The following is a 22,249-nucleotide window of genomic DNA, read 5'->3' as shown; positions in this document are numbered from 1 at the left end:
TATATATATATATATATGCACACCTGCAATGGTTAATTTTGAATGTAAGCTGGAATGCTGATTGACATCCCATTCTCATAAAAGCTCACTTAAGTCACCATAATTCACATATCTCCACAGCTTAATTATCTCACCCACTGTGACAGTATTTATGGAAATAATGATTGGTGATTGTTTCAGTACTTATGTAACACAGTGTGAATTGCTTACGTCCCAGGCCAACATACAGTATTTAAATGAAATTTTATAGATATACTGCATGTTCTGTGAAGGTTCATGTTGACATTATATACCCAAATAGAACTTCATAGAGAAATCGAAAAAGGTATACAGATGCCACTGATTTTAGATTTCTAGGCAACTGTAGGATAGATTACTGTCTGGAAAGAACAGGTACAGCAAATCCTAAAAAGCGAAGTGTAGTGTCTGATGAGCAGAAAGGGACAGAATGCTGGGAAGCATGCTGCCATAGCCACACCAGTATTGGACACCCACTTAGTGGTTCCATCTTGGAGAGACAGATAAGCTGTAAAGACAATAGAGACTATATAGAAGAAAACAAAGCAGCTCACTAAAATGAGGATGCTTTGGGTTGCTCTGGTCTCAGGTGGTGACTTAGGAGACAGAGAGCTGTGGATGTGTTGGACCCTTTCCTTGTGGTTGAGCAGGATGAACACCATGTAACTACTGGCCCACATCATCATTCCCAAAAAGATGACATCATTGAATATATGCAGGATTATATTAACTGTGCGGATTTGTCTCCTAGGATTCATAATAACACAGTATCCAAGATCTTGTAACCCAGTAATATTTCTTTGACCCCTTATATCAGTTGTATACCAAGGAATGAAGATATATAACAATATCTGGAGGGTCCAGCACAGGCCCAGGGAAGGACCAATGATCCTGGGAGCTCTGACTTTGAGCTGTGCCCACTTGGAATTACTGGGGCTGATGGTGATGGCCTGAAAGACACTCATCAGGGATGTAGAGCCAAGGGATACTCCTCTGGCAACCCTATGAAAATATAAGGTAAGGCTACATGAAGTATAATCTAGATAGTGAGTCTGACTAAAAGCAGCTGTTGTCTGAGGGATTCCTTTGCAGAGAACAATGAAGTTGGCTGTGGTTAAGTGTTTGACAATCAGGTCTGTGGGCTTCTTTGTCCTGTTTCCACAGAAGTCAGCAATGATTAAACAGAAAAGCAAGGCTGAGTTCCCCAATATTCCCAGTAGAGTCTGGGACAGAAAGAAGAATCCTACAGCCACATCTCCGGAGGCCATTCTGTCATGGTTCTGTGCCAATGTCATCAGGTTGTGAGGACAGTTTTGAAACAAGTTTGATGATTTTCTTCTTAGCAACTCAAACAGTATACTGCAGAGACAATATCATCTCATGTTCATAAGTAATAGTAAAAGATTTTTCTGTCTTGTAAAGCATTTACTAGATCTCAATGAATACCTGTAGTTTGAATATCAGATAATTAATGAGGAAATTGTTGTAAAGTTAAAATTATATTGCCATTAATAACTATTACCATTTTCCAAGTGCTTTAGAATTAATTGATTCCTTAACATTCAAAAGTGCACTGGTGATAGGGTCTACTGATCAAGGTACATTCAGCTGAGTGCAAATACACTACAGGTTTCCAGGGACCCAACAACTAGAAAGAGGCAGAGACTTACCAGAAAGGAGACTGCGTGAGTCCACAGAAAATACGATTTCCTAACTAAGATGCTATTGACAACTGATACCTACTAGGAAAGGTGGAGTCTACTTACTTTAAAATGTGACCCCTAATAGGTCAACAATTATGTAGAAATGATATCACTTCCAAGAGCATTTTGGTAACATACTCTGTGCTGCATATGTTAAAAATTAAAAAAGACATAAAGGTAGGTGTGTATAAAAAGATAGCAAATATGGGTGTAGTAGGGAAGTATAAGCACAATCAAAATATATGACACAAAATATATTACTCAAAGATATAAAGGACAATAAACAATAGAGGAAAATAGAACATGAACAAATTTGAGAATAAAACATAAAGGGTAATCAAAAAATTAGGAGAGAAAATAGTGGCTGTGGTGCATTGAATAGGTATTCCACCCATAGACTCATGTGTTTGAGTGCTTTGTCCAAAGGGAATAACATTAAGAGGGGTAGCTTGTTAGTTTAGGTGTGGTCCTAATGGTGGAAGGGTGTCACTATGGGGACACTATTTAAGATTTCTAAGTTCAAGTCTGGCTTGTGTGGTGAAGTCCTCTTTTGCTGCTTGCCAGCTCATTTTCTATCAGTCTGTCTGCCTGCTTGCTGGCGTGCTTCTTGAGATAATAATATTGTCCTAAAACTCTGAAACTATACCCAGTCTCAGTGAAATGTTTTCCATGGTAAGAGTTTCCATATTCATGGTGTCTCTTCACAGCAATAAAAACACATGCAGACACAGACCATAAGATACCAGGAAAGAAAACATTGAATTCTTTGTCAGCACACTCACATGTAATTGCATTTACATAAGTCTGTGGACATATGTGGGTTATGTTTGCTCTTAAGTGTTTTGAAAATTCTTTCCTAATCTTGAAATTGTTGTGTATTGTGAAAAATTTGATCACATATAATCATGTCTACAAAAATATTAATAGCAATTATTTTTTTAATGTGTTTAGGGCAGGGTCATATGAAAACATTGATTTCATAGAAGGATTCCTGTTGAGGTTCTTGGACTTTTTTGTAATGAAATTAAAGTACAATGGACCCAATATAGAAATATTAAATAAGAGTTGCATCCATTTTTAACTGTGGGATATAAAATTTAACTATGGCAGTAAATGTTACAGAAATTGACAGATATTAAAATACTATCATACAAAGATACAGTGGGTACTTAACACACAGTCCAATAATAATTGACATATCTGTTTAATTCAATAGCAATTTATAGGTTGGGAATGGTGAAGGTCCCTTTGAGTTTGAGGCTAGTCTGCTCAAAAACACAAGTTCCAGGACAACCCAGATTATGAAAAGAGACCCTGTCTCAAAACTAAATGAATAAACAGTAAGCTCTGGGGAAATGGACATCTGTGTCTGGAGGAGGTTGATATAATAGGGACTTCGACCCAAGTGACATCAGGTCACATTCACGCAGTTAGTCAAATGCCCATGGACTTGAAATACGGATATTAAAACATCAGTTTACCATTTGTTCCTCTTTTCATAACCCTGAACTTGTAGCACTCTAAGAAGGATGTTAAGTTTTCACAATGCCACTCTGTACAGGCATTTCTAAGAAATAAAAAGAAAAATCTGCATCTACATAGAACATAATTGGAAAGCAGAATTTAAGGTATAAATATGCCTCAAACAACTCACTCACAAATTGCTCTTGTAACTAATTTCTGGGAGATATTTTACATTCCAGTGAACAGTGTTTGTGCTTACCAAAAGAAAAACAAATTGAATTCTGAGAAAAGGAAACATTTTCAGATACCAGGATGCCACCTTACTGGGAACAATCATACTCTCTGTCTTTGAGAAGAATATAAATAAAGAAGAATCCGTGTTATTGTTTCTCACCTGCACCCTTGTCAAACCATGTTGTGTTCAGGTCTGGGGCTGATCTTCCATTTGAGGTTCAACTTGCTTAGTCCCTGTTCCCTGAAAAAGGATGATCAGTTATATGTTCGCAGTCACCCACCTTCCAGAGACTGCCTTGTCCCCTCCAGACTGGGTGCTGGAAGGAAAGCAGCTCACATCTGTTGTGTTGGCTGCTGCATGGGGACACAGTGACCAGTGAAACCTATAACCCTCATATGGTATGAAGTTGATGAAAATCCCTAAGATGAGGCTGAATGTTCTCAATGTTCATTATCCAAAAGGATGACAAAAATAGAATTGCTGGATCATGTCAGAAATGCAGAAAACAAATCTTTAGGGCAAATCATCAACATTACATGGAGTGAGTCCCTGATTTCCTTACTCCCTACAGAGCAACAGCACCCCACATCTCATTTACCTCTCATGTTTTTTATTCATTGTGATAAATGGGTACACAGGAAAATGAAATTTATGAACAGGTACAAGACACAGTGGAAGTAAATGGAGAAGGTACACACAATGCATGGCAGGTTTTACGATCTTTCAAGTAGTATTCCCTGGGATTTCTGATCATTGCCTGGGAAATATTCAAGAGGCAGATGGTGCCAATGGACACACTCCTACCAAATCTTATAATGTACAAAAAAAGCCTACACAAAAATTATTCAAGACCTGCTTCAACTCCAAAGGTTCCAATTTGTGCAGGCACTCCTGAAGAGAGACTGATCAAGATATTTACATGCATGAGGTGCATAACAATCAAGCATGTTGACATTATTGTGCAATCTCTATAGTAAAGTAATAGATAGTAGAAAATAAGAGATTAAATTCCCAGAATTCTTGTCATACATTTTGAAAATAAAATGATTCTTATTGTCAGACTCCAGAATTCCATTCTTTGATTTGACACAATTTTCTTTAGAATATATTGACAGGCTTTTAGTCTGGTCATAATGAATAACAACAAAGGATTATACCATGGGGACAAAAAGGACACCTTTAATCTATGGAGGTGCCAAGAATTTATTACAAATGGTCCTTTAACCTCAGGATTTCTAGGCCAGCCTAGATCATACGAACTAGTATTTGTACTGACTTTCCATATATGTTGTTGTGAGATGTCTCAGATTTCAGAATTAACAAATTGTTGAAAAGTGAGCTATTAGCTTTCATAGGAAATGCAGCATTCAGTGCGATGTAATATTTATGTATAAGAAACAATGAAAAATGACAGTCTGTACAAACAAACACAATTCCAAGATATACCGATATTTGCTAGTCATGGCATAAAAGAATATATCTTCACTAATGACCAAAAACCTTAAGTGCATAATTTTTTATTTATAGTCCTTCTAAAATTAAAAGATAAATAATGGGTTATTTGTATTTCCACTCAGAATGTTACTATAGACTTGTTCCAGACTCTAATTTATCCATCTACAGTACAACTCCTGCCATCACGTCAGGAAGATTTTAATAGTCAGGGTATCAGATATCTGCTGTAAGATTACATCTTCTAGAAATGTGGGGAATGTACACACTTGAAATCTCTATATAGCTGATATATATATACATGTACATACATACATATATATATAAACAAGACCCAAAATATGACACCAGTGGAATGTTAACTCTGAAGGAGGAAATCTCATTGGGTTCTATTTAACACACTTTTATCAATTTCTAAAGACATAAGCTCATTTTTTATATTGTTCATTCACAATCATGGAAGCTTTGACCTGTATAGCCGCAACACATGCCCTGTGACAGACCATGATCAAGTAACTGATATGTGCAAAATAAAATACTACACACCATTTCCACGCTGAGGAGATGTCCTGTCATCATTGACTGTGGAAAATAGATGTCTGCTTCTGTCGAACAAGATAATTGTGTGCAATGGTCACCATGTACCAGAGGCCAAGGAGCCACAATGATCAAAGTTTGCCTAGGTGGGTTCACAGCATGAACAAATGGTGTGTAGGTTCTGGTGTACTAGAGAAACACATCATGGATCACAACCTACAGAAATAAGAGATTGAACAGCACTTGGTATCAAAGACTCAGCAGAACTATATGAACCAGCATCATCTGCAGGTGGCTTATCAACTCCAAGAGAAAGATTTGAAAACCCAAACTCAGTGACAAAAGTACTACAAAGAACTTTATCTAAAAGATTGAACACCTGCTTGGAAATCAGGAGAATCTGAAAATTGAAGTGGAAAGACATGGAAATCAGGAGAGATAAATGAGGACATAGTGGCTACTTTAACATTATGGATTCACAGGGATCAGGAATGGGGTGACACTGAAATTGACCAGAAATTGCTAGGAAAATTACTTTTAGAAATGGCTTGATTTCTAATTACTGGAGATGAGAATGCTTTTAGGAATTCCAAAGAGTGAGAAAAGTCTTCCATGGACAAATGAAAGCATGACTCTGAGCGCAAGGAATGCAGCTAATGCAACACTCTCAAGGTCAGAAGACAGTAATGAACAAAATTTTCTCAGATTGACAGACCATCCCAAATATAACCACCTACAATAATAGATTCCAAGGATCCAGACGACAGCAATTTTACAATCAAGCATAGTGGTACTCTTTATTTCTCAAAAGCAGAGTTTCCATAGAAAGTAGTAATAAAAAATATTAGCCCTATAAATGGTCTTGCTGAAGCAAATATTACTAAACGACATGAAATGCACTCCTCATTAGTTATATTAATTCTAGCTGATTTTCTTGGAGTTACTCTAAAGTATTTTCATAAGTATAAACAAATTCAGATTGTTTTAAAAAGAGACCAGTGTTGAGGAAGACAATAATAGATAAACAAAATCACATAGACTAATAATAAATCAAAATATACAATAGTTGTTGATTTAGGACTCCATTTATTAAATCCTTGAGGAAGAAAAATGTCCTCCAACATCTGAAATGCTTACTTAAAGGTCTGATCCCTTCAAAAATGCAGCAGATGTCTGTTTTTGATTTGTTAGTTAAGGGAAACTTTTGAGATTCTTACAGCATTAGGTTTTTTTTACTTATTGTATTGTAAGATGTGCTTTCTTTGTTAAATTTCCATGGAATGTATTGTTATGATTCTTGTTTTTTTAGTTGAAACATAATGTTAAAAACAAAGGAAAGAAAGAAAGAAGAAAGGAAGAAGGAAGGAAGGAAAGAAGGAAAGATTGTTTTAGAAATAAAATTGAAATATAAACTATAAACCTAGCAGGAACTGACACAAGTTTACAGAAACTTCTGTCTTTATCATTCACCTCATAGCTCTGAAATTATTCTCACAAGTTCTGTCTGTCCCACAGATCTATTTCTACCCAGGATACCAATTACTAGACACCAGCAACTATGAAGGTCTCTCTTCTTGCTGACTCTGCTGGTCAGACTGAAATACAATGTACTCACCTGGCTTCTTGCCTCTGCAGGGTGATGTGTTTATGGGGCTGATCCAGACTCATAAATAACCAGTCATGTGTTTGAGAGTCACTTGAGGTAGTGGTGTTGACGCTGACCTCACCTTTCTCCACAACTGCAATTTTCATTTCACCTGCAGTGGCAAATGACAATGTTGCCATTGGGAAACAAAACTGCTTATTAAACTTTTTCCAGCTACCAATTAACAAATATAATTAAGAGTTTCTTATGAATATCTCCAAATGAACAAGGTAAGATCCATTGAGTTTTCATGATCCCTGTAGGCTGAGCAGGGTCCAGTGAAAGGTTTTGGAAAGTTTGAGGTCAGATTTGTGAGAAAGTTAGAGAAGTCTCTGTGTCCCATTGGATTCCATGGTTTAATGACTTCTTCTAAGAGCAACTTAGTTTTCTGTGATTTACATCATTTCCTAGTTAAATGTTTCTCTGAGTATATTATTCATGCATGTATATTTAAGTCAAGTCTACCACTATCTTCTTTCCATTTCCTTTCTTGTCCCACAATCAAATTTCCTTCAAATTTCATATTCTTCTTTACGAAAGAAAGAAAGAAGGAAAGAAAGAACAAAGAAGAAAAAGAGTCTGCTAAATGGTGCTAACGTGTGGATAGTGGAGACACATCTATGAAGGCAGGGGTAGCTTCTCTCCTAAGTCCTGAATCCTTAAAGAATCCTGATACTTCCTGTCACAAAATTCAGAAATGACCAACAGCTCTTAATTTAGAAGTGGGGCTTCATGGATGCATTTAATCTGCTGGAGTTTTGTCTGCTTTGATTTCTTAGTCTTGATCTTAACTGGGTTTTTTGTACTGTTACAATAAGTAAATTCACAAGTGCAAGTGTCCTCTTCTTGAAAAAAAATCTGTTTCTTTGTAATCATCTACTACCTCTATTTCTTACACACTTTCTGCCTCTTCTTCAGTGATGACCCCTAAGTCTTGGAAATGAAAGGATGATATACCTACTCTAATTTTTCCTGTCCCTCCACAGTTTTCAGCAACTTAAATGAGTGTGGATTTCTGTGTTAATCACCATGCACTGCAAAAAAAAGCTTCTCTGATGAGGCTGAGGGATAGTCTAATCTCCCAGTGTAAAAATAAGAACTATTGGGCAGTATATTGGTATGTCCATTTAACTGAGTTAATATTAGATTCTTCCCAAAGTTTATATACGCTGAAGCCCATATAATTGTCCCTGATAATTGTACCAGGAATTGACACTATCATGTCAGCTGAGCCTTCATTTCGATCATGAAGCAAATATTATATCCACGATATTGATAAAATATTAATCCAGGCATGTTGTTGTTATAACTCTCATGATTAATACCTGTGCAATAATATTAATGAATACCTCTCTCACTGTGCAAATTATGCAGTGTAGATGGAGTTTCTACTTTGATTTCTTCATGTTCTTTGCCTGAAGTATATGGTATCTTTAGCAACAGTGTCTTACCACCTAGGAGCTATGGATTGGTAAACATTACAGGCTACTGACATTGTTGTTGTTTGTCCTCAACTTATTTTTTAACTTATAAGCACACAGCCTGCCCCATTTTAGAGTACCTGACAGAAGAACATTGTCAACAAATCTGAGAAAAAACATCTAAAAATGTCATAGTAAAAGGGAAAATATGATATCACAATTAGCACTTCAGGTCATTAGAATACAGCAAAATATAACACAAATTAACTTTATAATAATGGGATAAAATATTGAGAAATTGAAAATTTATTGATCTTGTGGAACAAATTCTTATTGTAAGGAATATTCATTACAATTTAAATTTAAATATAATTACATCAGTTCCCCTTCTCATAGCTCCTTCCAATCCTTCCCATATATTCCATAATCTCTTTTAAATGCTTGACCTCTATTTCTATAACTGCAGTCACTGCTTACACACACAGTCACAACATCTTCAACAAATGGTGCTGGCAGAACTAGTTGTCAAACTGTAGAAGAGTGAAAATTGATTCATATCTATCACCATGCACAAAACTCAAGTCCAAATGGATTAAAGATCTCAATATCATCTGCACACACTGAACTTGATAGAAGAGAACGTGGGAAATAGTCTACAACATATGGGCATTAGAAACCACTTCCTACGTATAATCCTTGTAGCACAGACTATAAGGGCAACATTGAATAAATGGGACCTCCTAAAACTGAGAAGCTTCTGTAAAGCAAAGGACACTGTCATTAAGACAAAAAGGCAACCTACTGATTGGGAGAAGATCTTCACCAACTCCACAACAGACAAAGGTCTGATCTTCAAAATATATAAAGAACTCAAGAAACTAGACTTTAAAATGCTAATTAACCCAAATAAAAAATGGGGTACTGATCTGAACAGAAAATTCTCAACTGAAGAAGTTCAAATGGCCAAAAGACACTTAAGGTCATGCTCAACCTCCTTATCAATCAGGGAAATGCAAATCAAAACAACTTTGAGATACCATCTTAGACCTGTCAGAATGGCTAAAATAAAAAACACCAATGATAGCCTTTGCTGGAGCAGATGTGGAGTAAGGGGAACACTCATCCATTGCTGGTGGGAATGAAAATTTGTGCAACCACTTTGGAAATCAGTGTGGCAGTTTCTCAGGAAATTCGGGATCAACCCACCCCAGGATCCAGCAATACCACTCCTGGGAATATACCCAAGAGATGCCCTATCATACTACAAAAGCATTTGTTCAACTGTGTTCATAGCAGCAATATTTGTAATAGCCAGAACATGGAAACAACCTAGATGCCCCTCAATGGAAGAATGGATAAAGAAAGTGTATACGCATTAGAGTACTACTCAGTGGTGAAAAACAATGACATCTTGAATTTTGCATGCAAATGGATGGAATTAGAGAACATTATCCTGAGTAAGGTAACCCAGACCCAAAAAGGTGAATATGGTATGTACTTACTCATTAGAGGATTCTAGCCATAAATAAAGGACATTGAGCCTATAATTCATGATCCTAGAGAAGCTAAATAGGAAGGTGAACCCCCACCCAAAAAAACATGTAGTTATCCTCCTGGATACTGGAAGTATACAAGATTTCCAGGCAAAAATTGAGAGTCTGAGGGTGGGAGTGGGTCGGGGGTAAGGGGAGATGGGGAGAGAAAAGTGAGGATGGGGAGGCCCTGGGGGAATGGGATGGTTGGGATGGAGGAGGAGTGGATATGGGAGCTGGGAAGTATTCATCTTAATTAAGGGAGCCATTTGAGGGTTGGCAAGAGACTGGACTTTAGAGGGGTTCCCAGGTATCCAAGGAGATTTCCCCAGTTTTTTCCTTGAGCAGCTGAGGAGAGGGCCCCTGAACTGGCCCTATACTATAAAGCCACTCTGTTGAATATCTTGCATATCACCATAGAACCTTCATCTGGCGATGGATGGAGATAGAGACAGAGACCCACATTGGAGCACTAAACTGAGCTCCCAAGGTTCTAATGAGGAGCAGCAGTAGAGAGAACATGAGCAAGGAAGTCAGGGCCACGAGGGGTGTGGCCACACTGTGACGGTAGGGATGATCTAATAGGAACTTACCAAGGCTAGCTGGACTTTGTCTGAAGGAGCATGTGATAAAACTGGACTCTCTGAACATGGCTTACATGGAGGGCTGACTGAGAAGCCAAGGACAATGGCACTGGGTTTTGATCCTACTCCATGTACTGGCTTTGTGGGATTTTAGTCTGTTTGGATCCTCACCTTCCTGGACCTGGATGAAAGGGGGAGGACCTTGGACTTACCACAGGGCAGGGAACCCTGACTGTTCTTTGGACTGGAGAGGGAGGGAAAGGGGGGATGGGGTGAGGGGGAGGGAAATGGAAGGAGGTGAAAATTTGTAATAATAATAATAATAAACAAAAAAGAAAGTTACCACGTTTCAGGGGTTGTGGATAGAAGGGGATGGCCAACCAAAGTGGTAATCTTTGTGTTGGGGAAATAAAGGTAGGAATATCTTTGTTAGTTTAAGATTAACCTTCTCTTAATAGAGATTCAAGACAGTGAGTGCTACACACTGAGACATTGTCTCAAACCAATATTAAACTGAACAAAAATTTAATGGTTAGAAATTCATTTTGTGAGAATAATTAAATCTGCGATAAATTTTGTGGTTAGCTTCCATAATCACTCATTAAAATGTCCCACCAATCTTTTCCTAAATTACCATGTGATTGTTATTTATTTCGAAGGTAGCTCTTTCTTGGGTGGCATAATAATTATTCATCCTAGGTAACACTTTAGAACTTCCATAGTGCACACACTCTTGTGCAGATTATTTCCAGTTTAAAAAAAGGCTGTCAATGAATGTACGGGGGACATGATAATCATTTCCCTTGGAAGATGTGAGATCAAGGATCCCAAGCTTTTATCTCAGGATCTATTTCACTTCTGTGTACAGCAACACACTCACCCACTATACAGAAAGCACCAAAGGGAGATATTTGTAGTTGGTGGTTTGATGTGTTTTTTTGATAATTTTAACACCTTATATGATCCTTTTATACTACATTACAAAGTTCATTCTATATTTTTATATCCAGGCCTGCAGTTTTTATAGCTGAACACATGAAATATTCTAAATTGAGGAAGAGTTGTGTTCAAGTTTGATTTACAAACATTTGCTTAATCTGGTAAAAAATCACCACAACACATGCAGGTTCCCAGTTGTCAGTTCAGTCTCTGTGACTCCCTTTGGATTCATATTAGCTGATTCTGTGAGTTTTCTTGTAGTTTCCATGACTTCTCTGGATTGTACAATCTTTTCTCCCCCTCCTCTACAGAATGCCATGAACTCTGCCTAGTGTTTGGCTGTCGGTCTACATAATTTTCATTGTGGCTAGGCAGTCTTCATATATGTTACAATTGTGTAGCTTGATACTCTTGTGGGACTCTTAACAGTGGGAACAGGAGCTGTCTCTGAAACTTTTACTGCCTTTAGGGACCCTAATACTCATACTGGGCCCCCTTGCCCAGTCTAAATACATGGGGTGGTGCTTAGTTTTACTACAACTTGGTATGTGATGTTTTGTTGATACACATGGGAGTCCGGTGATATGGGAAGTCCTTCTATCTATGTGTTGCTTTTATTGGTTAATGAATAAATCTGTTTCAGCCAATGGTTTATCAGAATAGGACAAGGTGGGAGTTCCAAGCAGATAGAGGAAAAGAGCAGGCAAAGTCAGGGAAAAGCCATGTATTCCTGCCAGAGACAGATGTAGGACAGAACTTTACCCAGTAAGCAACAGCCATGTGGCGATACACAGATTAATAAAAACAGGTTAAATTAAGATATAAGAGCTAGCCAATAAAAAGCTAAAGTTTATAGGCCAAGCAGTAATTTAATTAATCCAGTTTCTGTTTGATTATTTCGGGGCTAAGCAGCCGGGAAGAAATAAGAGGCTCCCTACAAAAGTCCTGTCCTTTCATAAACAGAAATATAGGAAAGGTGAATTGGGGAAGAGGAAACAGGGGGATTGAGGGCAGAACAGAGAAAAGAAGAGGAAGGTGAAACTGTGATTGTAAAGTAAATATATACATATATATGTATAAAATTCAACATAACCAGTTCTCTTGATGTTCTGGGCCATCATTAGTTCTTTCTGTGTGACAATTGTGTAGACTTGTGTTCTCTGATATTGTCTGCCGGGAGAGCATCTGCAGGGCCAACCTCCTGGTTGTGAGCATGATGGTGAGCTGTGCAAGTCTCTGAAAGCTGTTCAGAATGATTCATAGAAGTCAGGATGTGTATAATAACTGATGTGATCACAATGTAAAGCAAATGGAATGACTGATTTAGCAATGTCATAGAGTCTTGGAAGGATGCTAGTTACATGAGCTGCTTTCACTCAGTTATCATCCTCCTTGATCAACTGTTCACACTTTTTCTGTCTTAGCTCAGATTTCACTTTGTTAAGGTGGGTGCAGAAAATCTGAACAAACAGAAAAACATGCAGCTCTGTGCTTCTGACAGAGTGCAGTACTATGAAAACACATTTGATTTTTAATGATACTGGATTAATCCAACCTACAGATTTTGAAAATGTCTTGACTTAAAAATTTCAGTCAAAAGATATATTACTTTGGAGAAGATTTTTGCTTGTGTTTCCAAAGGAAGTGAGAGGCTGTGGATTCTTTTTGGGTTAAGAAAAAATAAGGTTTGATCAAGAAAGGCCCACCTGAAAAATCTCTACTGGGAACAGATGGCCCAGTTGATTCAACATTTCAGAGCACCTCTATACAGTTTCATTTGAATTCTACTTCTATAACAGCCTCAATATTACTGGCTGAGATGGTCCAGCCTCATAGAATACTCCAGTCAGGACTTGACCATAATCCTAAATTATCTTTGGGTCCCCATAGGATTATCAGCATCCCCAACCAGCAAGAAGTTGCCGAGAAAACTGTGCCCACAATCCCCAAAAATGGATTATGGATGTTTGTCTTTGATTAGTGTTGGCTACATGTTGTTGTAGATACTGGTCAGTAAGAAAGCTAAACAAAGGAGATTATATTAAAAGTTCTTATTTTGAAAAAGAGAAAAGGGAAATGCTGCGGGATAGTGTCCTTGTACACTGTAAAGATTTGTCATTCATATTAGTTTAGTAAAATACTGATTGGCCAGTAGCCAGGCAAGAAGTATTGGCCAGGTAACCAAACTAAGAGAATTCTGAGAATAGAAAAGGCAGAGTCGGAGGGCCATCGGAGGGGTGAGTTTGCTTCTGGGCAGGGGCCTGGCATGGAGGAGCTCAGACTTTCCCCAACCCCATAGACTCCCAGGTTACCCTTCAGTGCTGGCTCCACCCTGCTAAGCTCTCCTGCCTACCATCCCAGCTTCCATCCAGGTACAAATTCCTATATTTTTCCCTTCCCCCAGGGCCATAAAATTTCCCCAGCTGAGCTGCCTTGTGTGCTGGGTCTGGGCTGTAGGCACATCCCAGCAGGAGGCAGTTCCTTGTCTTAAAAGCCTCCCTGAGGACACAAGGCCGGTTAGGGAACACACAATACTCCCGCCACCCTTATCTCCCTGACTACTCCAAAGGGGCAGCTTTCCCAGCTAATCCCTCTCTCCTGCAACGCCATCCCAGCTTTCTGTCTGGAACCCATACCCTCCCCTCTCCTTTTTTCGGGGCTTAAATTCCTCCATCTCAGCCGGGGTGGGCACCGCGGGCCAGGTTAGGCGGTGAGTGCAAAGGGACTGGAGTCCCTTTGTTCCAAAGCCGGCCTGCAGCAAGCCAAGACTGCAGGCAGGGGCACCTCTGACCAGCGAGGGGCTCCGATGCTGTGGAGGGGTAAGTGTATTGTTCCTGACCGCCACACAAGGCCGGTTAGGGAACACACAATACTCCCGCCACCCTTATCTCCCTGACTACTCCAAAGGGGCAGCTTCCCCAGCTAATCCCTCTCTCCTGCAACGCCATCTCAGCTTTCTGCCTGGAACCCATACCCTCCCCTCTCCTTTTTTCGGGGCTTAAATTCCTCCATCTCAGCCGGGGTGGGCACCGCGGGCCAGGTTAGGCGGTGAGTGCAAAGGGTCTGGAGTCCCTTTGTTCCAAAAGCCGGCCTGCAGCAAGCCAAGACTGCAGGCAGGGGCACCTCTGACCAGCGAGGGGCTCTGATCCTGTGGAGGGGTAAGTGTATTGTTCCTGACCGCCACACAAGGCCTGTTAGGGAACACACAATATTCCCGCCACCCTTATCTCCCTGACTACTCCAAAGGGGCAGCTTCCCCAGCTAATCCCTCTCTCCTGCAACGCCATCCCAGCTTTCTGCCTGGAACCCATACCCTCCCCTCTCCTTTTTTCGGGGCTTAAATTCCTCCATCTCAACCGGAGTGGGCACCGCGGGCCAGGTTAGGCGGTGAGTGCAAAGGGACTGGAGTCCCTTTGTTCCAAAAGCCGGCCTGCAGCAAGCCAAGACTGCAGGCAGGGGCACCTCTGACCAGCGAGGGGCTCCGATCCTGTGGAGGGGTAAGTGTATTGTTCCTGACTGCCACACAAGGCCGGTTAGGGAACATACAATACTCCCGCCACCCTTATCTCCCTGACTACTCCAAAGGGGCAGCTTTCCCAGCTAATCCCTCTCCTGCAACGCCATCCCAGCTTTCTGCCTGGAACCCATACCCTCCCCTCTCCTTTTTTCGGGGCTTAAATTCCTCCATCTCAGCCGGGGTGGGCACCGTGGGCCAGGTTAGGCGGTGAGTGCAAAGGGACTGGAGTCCCTTTGTTCCAAAGCCGGCCTGCAGCAAGCCAAGACTGCAGGCAGGGGCACCTCTGACCAGCGAGGGGCTCTGATCCTGTGGAGGGGTAAGTGTATTGTTCCTGACCGCCACACAAGGCCGGTTAGGGAACACACAATACTCCTGCCACCCTTATCTCCCTGACTACTCCAAAGGGGCAGCTTTCCCAGCTAATCCCTCTCTCCTGCAACGCCATCCCAGCTTTCTGTCTGGAACCCATACCCTCCCCTCTCCTTTTTTCGGGGCTTAAATTCCTCCATCTCAGCCGGGGTGGGCACTGCGGGCCAGGTTAGGCGGTGAGTGCAAAGGGACGGAAATCCCTTTGTTCTAATAGTCTGCCTGCAGCAACCTAAGGCTGCAGGCAAAGTGATTCCTGGTGTAGCAAGGGGCATTAATCCAGTAGCAAAAGACCCAGCGGAGGGAAGAGCCATTGGAGAGCATCTGAAGGAAGAGATGGGCAGGCGCCAAGGCAAGAATTCCTCCAACAATATGAAAAACAACACGAAAACACCAGATCCCAGCGATCTTATGACAGAAGGACTTGAACACCCTATACCGGAAGAAGTGGAAAACAGTGTCATTATAAAAGCAATAGAGTCTCTTAAACAGGGTATGAATAACTCACTTAAAGAAATAGAAGAGAAATATAACAAAAAGATGGAAGAAATGGGTAAAGAAATAGAAGACAAATATAACAAAAAGTTTGATGAAATAAGTAAATTCATAAATGATACCCTGGGAAACCAAGAAAAAACAATCAAACAGGTAATGGAATCAGTTCAAGAATTGAAAACTGAAATGGAGGCAATGAAGAAAACACAAACCGAGGACCGGCTGGATATGGAAAATCTAGGTAAACAAACAGAGACTTCAGGAACAAGCATAACCAATAGAATACAAGAGATAGAAGAACGAATCTCAGATTATGAAGACACCATAGAGAAAATAAATGCCCTGACCAAAGAAAACAGCAAATCCAACAAATTCTCATCACAAAACATTCAGGAAATATGGGACATAATAAAAAAATCAAATCTAAGAATAATAGGAGTAGAAGAAGGAGAAGAATTGCAGACCAAAGGTCCAGAAAATATATTCAACAAAATTATAGAAGAAAACTTTCCCATCCTAAAGAGTGATATTCCTATGAAGGTGCAAGAAGCATACAGAACACCGAATAGACTGGATCAGAAAAAAACATCCCCTCGCCATAAAATAATCAAAACACAAAGCATTCAGATTAAAGAAAGGATATTAAGAGCTGCAAAGGAAAAAGGTCAAGTAACCTATAAAGGTAAACCTATCAGACTTACACCAGACTTCTCTATAGAAACCATGAAAGCCAGAAGGTCCTGGATAGAGGTACTGCAGAAACTAAGGGACCATGGATGCAAGCCCAGATTAATATACCCAGCCAAGCTTTCATTCACTATCAACGGAGAAAAGAAAATATTCCAGGATAAAAACAAATTTAAACAATACGTAACTACTAATCCAGCCTTACAGAGAATATTAGAAGGAAAATTACATCCCAAGGAATCCAACATTGCCAACACTGACTACAATAACTCAGACATCTAGCGACCCTTCACTAGCACAACTCAAAGAAGGAAAACACATACACTCTACTACCCCCCCAAAAAAATGACTCGAGTCAACAACCACTGGTCATTAATATCTCTTAATATCAATGGACTCAATTCACCTATAAAGAGGCACAGACTTAGAGATTGGATACGAAAACAGGATCCAACATTCTGCTGTTTACAAGAAACACACCTCAACCACAAAGACAGACACCTACTCAGAGTAAAGGGTTGGGAAAAGGTTTTCCAAGCAAATGGACCTAAGAAACAAGCGGGTGTGGCCATTTTAATATCTAACAAAATCGACTTCAAACTAAATTCAATCAGAAGAGATGGAGATGGACATTTCATACTCATAACAGGAACAATTCATCAGGAAGAAGTCTCAATCCTGAATATCTATGCCCCTAATATAAAGGCACCCACTTATGTAAAAGGAACTCTTCTAGAACTCAAGGCAGTCATCAAACCACACACGCTAATAGTAGGAGACTTCAACACTCCTCTCTCACCAATGGACAGGTCAATCAGACAGAAACCAAACAGAGAATTAAGAGATTTATTGGAGGTATTGAATCAAATGGACTTAACAGACATCTATAGAACACTCCACCCAAATAGGAAAGAATATACCTTCTTCTCTGCAGTTCATGGAACCTTCTCGAAGATTGACCACATACTCGGTAACAAAGCAAACTTCCACAGATACAAAAAAATATTAGTAACCACCTTTGTCCTGTCAGATCACCATGGATTAAAATTAGAATTCAACAACAATGCTAACCCCAGGAAGTCAACAAACTCATGGAAGTTGAACAGTCAACTACTAAATCACCCCTGGGTCAAGGACGAAATTAAGAAAGAAATTAAAGACTTCCTTGAATTTAATGAAAACAAAGACACAACATACTCAAACCTATGGGACACTATGAAAGCAGTGCTAAGAGGAAAGTTCATAGCAATAGGTGCCCAAATAAAGAAAACGGAGAAAGCACACATTGGAGACCTAACAGCACACTTGAAAGCTCTAGAAAAAAAAGAAGCTGATTCACCCAGGAGGAGTAGAAGACTGGAAATAATCAAACTGAGGGCTGAAATCAACAAAATAGAAACAGAGAAAACAATCCAAAGAATCAATGAATCAAAAAGCTGGTTCTTGGAGAAAATCAACAAGATTGACAAACCCCTATCCAAACTAATCAAACGGCAGAGAGAGAACGTGCAAATTAATAGGATCAGAAATGAAAAGAGGGACATAACCACAGACACAGAGGAAATTCAGAGAATCATTAGATCTTACTACGAAAGTTTATATGCCACAAAGTTGGAAAATGTAAAAGAAATGGACATTTTTTTAGATAAGTACCATATACCAAAGTTGAACCAAGAACAGGTGAATAATCTAAATAGACCTGTTAGTCGCGAAGAATTAGAAGCAGTTATCAAAAATCTCCCTACCAAAAAAAGCCCAGGACCAGATGGTTTCAATGCAGAATTCTACCAGAACTTCCAGGAAGAGCTAATACCTATACTCCTTAACGTATTCCACAATATAGAAACAGAAGAGTCATTGCCTAACTCCTTTTATGAAGCTACAGTTACCCTAATACCAAAACCACACAAAGACACAACCAAGAAAGAGAATTACAGGCCAATCTCACTCATGAACATTGACGCGAAAATTCTCAATAAAATACTGGCAAACCGTATCCAAGAGCACATTAGAAAAATTATCCATTATGATCAAGTCGGCTTCATTCCAGAGATGCAGGGCTGGTTCAACATTCGCAAATCTATCAATGTAATCCATCATATAAATAAACTGAAAGAAAAAAACCATATGATCATCTCACTAGATGCTGAAAAAGCATTTGACAAAATTCAACACTCATTTATGATAAAGGTGTTGGAGAGACTGGGGATACAAGGATCATACCTAAATATAATAAAAGCAATATACAGCAAGCCGACAGCTAACATCAAACTGAATGGAGAGAAACTCAAAGCCTTTCCACTAAAATCAGGAACGCGACAAGGCTGTCCACTCTCTCCATACCTCTTCAATATAGTGCTTGAAGTTCTAGCAATAGCAATAAGACAACATAAGGAGATCAAGGGGATTCGTATTGGAAAGGATGAAGTCAAACTTTCGTTATTTGCTGACGATATGATAGTTTACATAAGTGACCCCAAAAACTCTACCAAAGAACTCCTACAGCTGATAAACACCTTTAGTAACGTGGCAGGATACAAGATCAACTCCAAAAAATCAGTGGCCTTCCTATACACAAAGGATAAAGAAGCAGAGAGGGAAATCAGAGAAACATCACCTTTCATGATAGCCACAAATAGCATAAAATATCTTGGGAAGTGAAAGACCTATTTGACAAAAACTTTAAGTCCTTGAAGAAAGAAATTGAGGAGGATACCAGAAAATGGAAAGACCTTCCCTGCTCTTGGATTGGGAGAATCAACATAGTAAAAATGGCAATTCTACCAAAAGCAATCTATAGATTCAATGCAATCCCCATCAAAATCCCATCAAACTTCTTCACATACCTTGAGAGAACAATAATCAAGTTTATATGGCAAAACAAAAAACCAAGGATAGCCAAAACAATCTTATACAATAAAGGAACTTCTGGAGGCATTACCATCCCTGACTTCAAACTCTATTACAGAGCAACAGTATTGAAAACAGTTTGGTATTGGCATAACAACAGAGAAGTCGACCTATGGAATCGAATAGAAGACCCGGGTATTAACCCACAAACATATGAACACCTGATATTTGACAAGGGAGCTAAAGGCATACAATGGAAGAAGGAAAGCATCTTTAACAAATGGTGCTGGCATAACTGGATGTCAACCTGTAGAAGAATGAAAATAGATCCATATTTATCACCATGCACAAAACTCAAGTCCAAATGGATTAAAGACCTCAACATTAATCTGACCACTTTGAACCTGATAGAAGAGAAAGTGGGAAGTAGTCTACAAGATATAGGCACAGGAGCCCTCTTCCTAAGTAGGACCCCAGCAGCACAGACAATAAGAGAAACAATGAATAAATGGGATCTACTGAAACTGAGAAGCTTCTGTAAAGCAAAGGACACTGTCAGTATGACAAAAAGGCTGCCTTCTGACTGGGAGAAGATCTTCACCAACCCCTCATCACACAAAGGACTGATCTCCAAAATATACAAAGAACTCAAGAAACTAGGCACTAAATCTCTAATTAACCCAATTAAAAAATGGGGTACTGAACTTAACAGAGAATTCACAACAGATGAACTTCGAATGGCCAGAAGACACTTAAGGTCATGCTCAACCTCCTTAGCGATCAGGGAAATGCAAATCAAAACCACTTTGAGATACCATCTTACACCTGTCAGAATAGCTAAAGTCAAAAACACCAACGATAGCCTATGCTGGAGAGGATGTGGGGTGAGGGGAACACTCATCCATTGTTGGTGGGAATGCAAACTCGTGCAGCCACTGTGGAAATCAGTGTGGCGGTTTCTCAGGAAACTGGGAGTCAACCTCCCTCAGGACCCAGCAATTCCACTCTTGGGAATATACCCTAAAGATTCCCTAACATACTACAAAAGCATTTGTTCTACTATGTTCATAGCAGCACTATTTGTAATAGCCAGAACCTGGAAACAGCCTAGGTGCCCCTCAATAGAAGAATGGGTAAAAAAGGTGTGGAACATATACACATTAGAGTTTTACTCAGCGGTAAAAAACAATGACATCTTGAATTTTGCATGCAAATGGATGGAAATAGAAAACGCTTTACTGAGTGAGGTGAACCAGACCCAAAAAGAGGAACACGGTATGTATTCACTCATTAGTGGATTCTAACCATAATTAAAGGTCTTTGAGCCTATTATTCGTGATCCTAGAGAAGCTAAATAAGAAGATGAACCTGATGAAGATTATTTACCTATCCACCAGGAGGTAGGAAATAGACAAGAGTCCCAGGTAACCTCGGGTGCATGGGGGGTTGGGAGGGTTGATGGAAGGGGAGAGGGTTAGTGAGAAGGGAGTAGGGGAGGAATGGGGAAAGCTCGTTGGCCTGGGATGGGGGGGAGGGAGGGAGGATGAATATGGGATCAGGGAAGAATATTTTTCAACTAAGGGAGTCATTTTAGGGTTTACAGGAGACTTGATTATATATGGGATCCCAGGTCCAAGGAGAGATCCCCCAGATTGTTCTCTGGACAGAGGAGAGGGTGCCTGAATCGGCCGTGGCCCATAACCATACTGATGTATATTTTGCTTGTCACCATAGATCCTTAGTCTGGCGAAGGATGGCGATAAAGTCGGAAACCCACATTGGAGCACCGGACTGAGCCCCCCGAGGTCCAAATGAGGAACAGAAGGAGGAAGAACATGAAAAACGAAATCAGTACTGCGAGGGATGCTATCACCCACTGATACAATGGAACGGATCTAATGAGAGTTTACCAAGGTCAGTTGGACTGGGACTGAACGAGGAAGTGATATAACCAGATTCTCGGAATTTGACCGGATTCTCTGAATGTGGCTGGCCCGGAGTCTTTCTGAAAAGCCATTGACTATGACACTGGGACCTGTTTCCTCTACATATTCTGGATTTTGGGGATCAAGTCAGTTTGGACACTCACCTCCTGGACCTGGAGGGGGGGGGGAGGAACTTGAACTTCCCACAGGGCAGGAAACCCTGACTACCCTAAGGGATGAAGAGGGAGGAGGAGAGGGAGTGGGGGGAGTGGGAGGGTGTTGGGAAGAGGGGCGGAAATGGAAACTTTTATAATTTAATAAAACTTACTAAAAAAAAAAAGCCTCCCTGAGGACAGGTGGGCCTGGTGTCAGCTCAGCGACATTCCTGACCAGCAAGGGGCCCTGACTTCTAGCAGAGGGCCATCTGAGGGGTGAGTTTGCTTCTGGCCCACAGCAGGGCAGGGGCCTGGTGAGGAGGAGCTCAGACTTTCCCCGACTCCATAGACTTCCAGGTCTCCCTGCAGTGCTGGCTCCACCCTTCAAAGCTCTCCCGCCTACCATCTCAGCTTCCATCCAGGTACAAATTCCTATATTTCTCCCTTCCCCAAGGGCCATAAAATTTCCCCAGCTCAGCTGCCTTGCGAGCTGGGCCTGGGCTGTAGGGGCATCCCGAAAGGAGGGAGTGCCTGTGCTTCAATAGCCTGTCTGAGGAAAGGTGGGCATTCTGTCAGTGAAGTCCCTGCCCAACAAGGGAACCTGACCCGGTACCAGAAGATCCAATAGAGAGCATTTGAACGAAGAGATGGGCAGACGCCAAGGCAAGACCTCATCCAACAATCTGAAAAACAACACGAAAACAGCAGATCCCAATGACCCTAC

General features: G+C 40.4%; 1 protein-coding gene across 1 annotated transcript; it reads right to left on the bottom strand.

The window, feature by feature from the left end:
- Positions 1 to 353: 353 nt before the first annotated feature.
- Positions 354 to 1,286, bottom strand: LOC146895948 (vomeronasal type-1 receptor 4-like). Its single transcript, XM_085685736.2, has one exon. The coding sequence runs from the start codon at positions 1,284 to 1,286 to the stop codon at positions 354 to 356; it is 933 nt and encodes a 310-aa protein (XP_085541862.2).
- Positions 1,287 to 22,249: the final 20,963 nt, after the last annotated feature.

The sequence above is a fragment of the Myodes glareolus genome, chromosome 1 (genome assembly GCF_982192425.1).
Source record: "Myodes glareolus chromosome 1, mMyoGla1.1, whole genome shotgun sequence".
In the NCBI taxonomy this organism is placed as follows: Eukaryota; Metazoa; Chordata; class Mammalia; order Rodentia; family Cricetidae; genus Myodes; species Myodes glareolus.
Note: the sequence above shows the minus strand (reverse complement) of the source record. Positions and strands in the feature narration are given on the sequence as shown.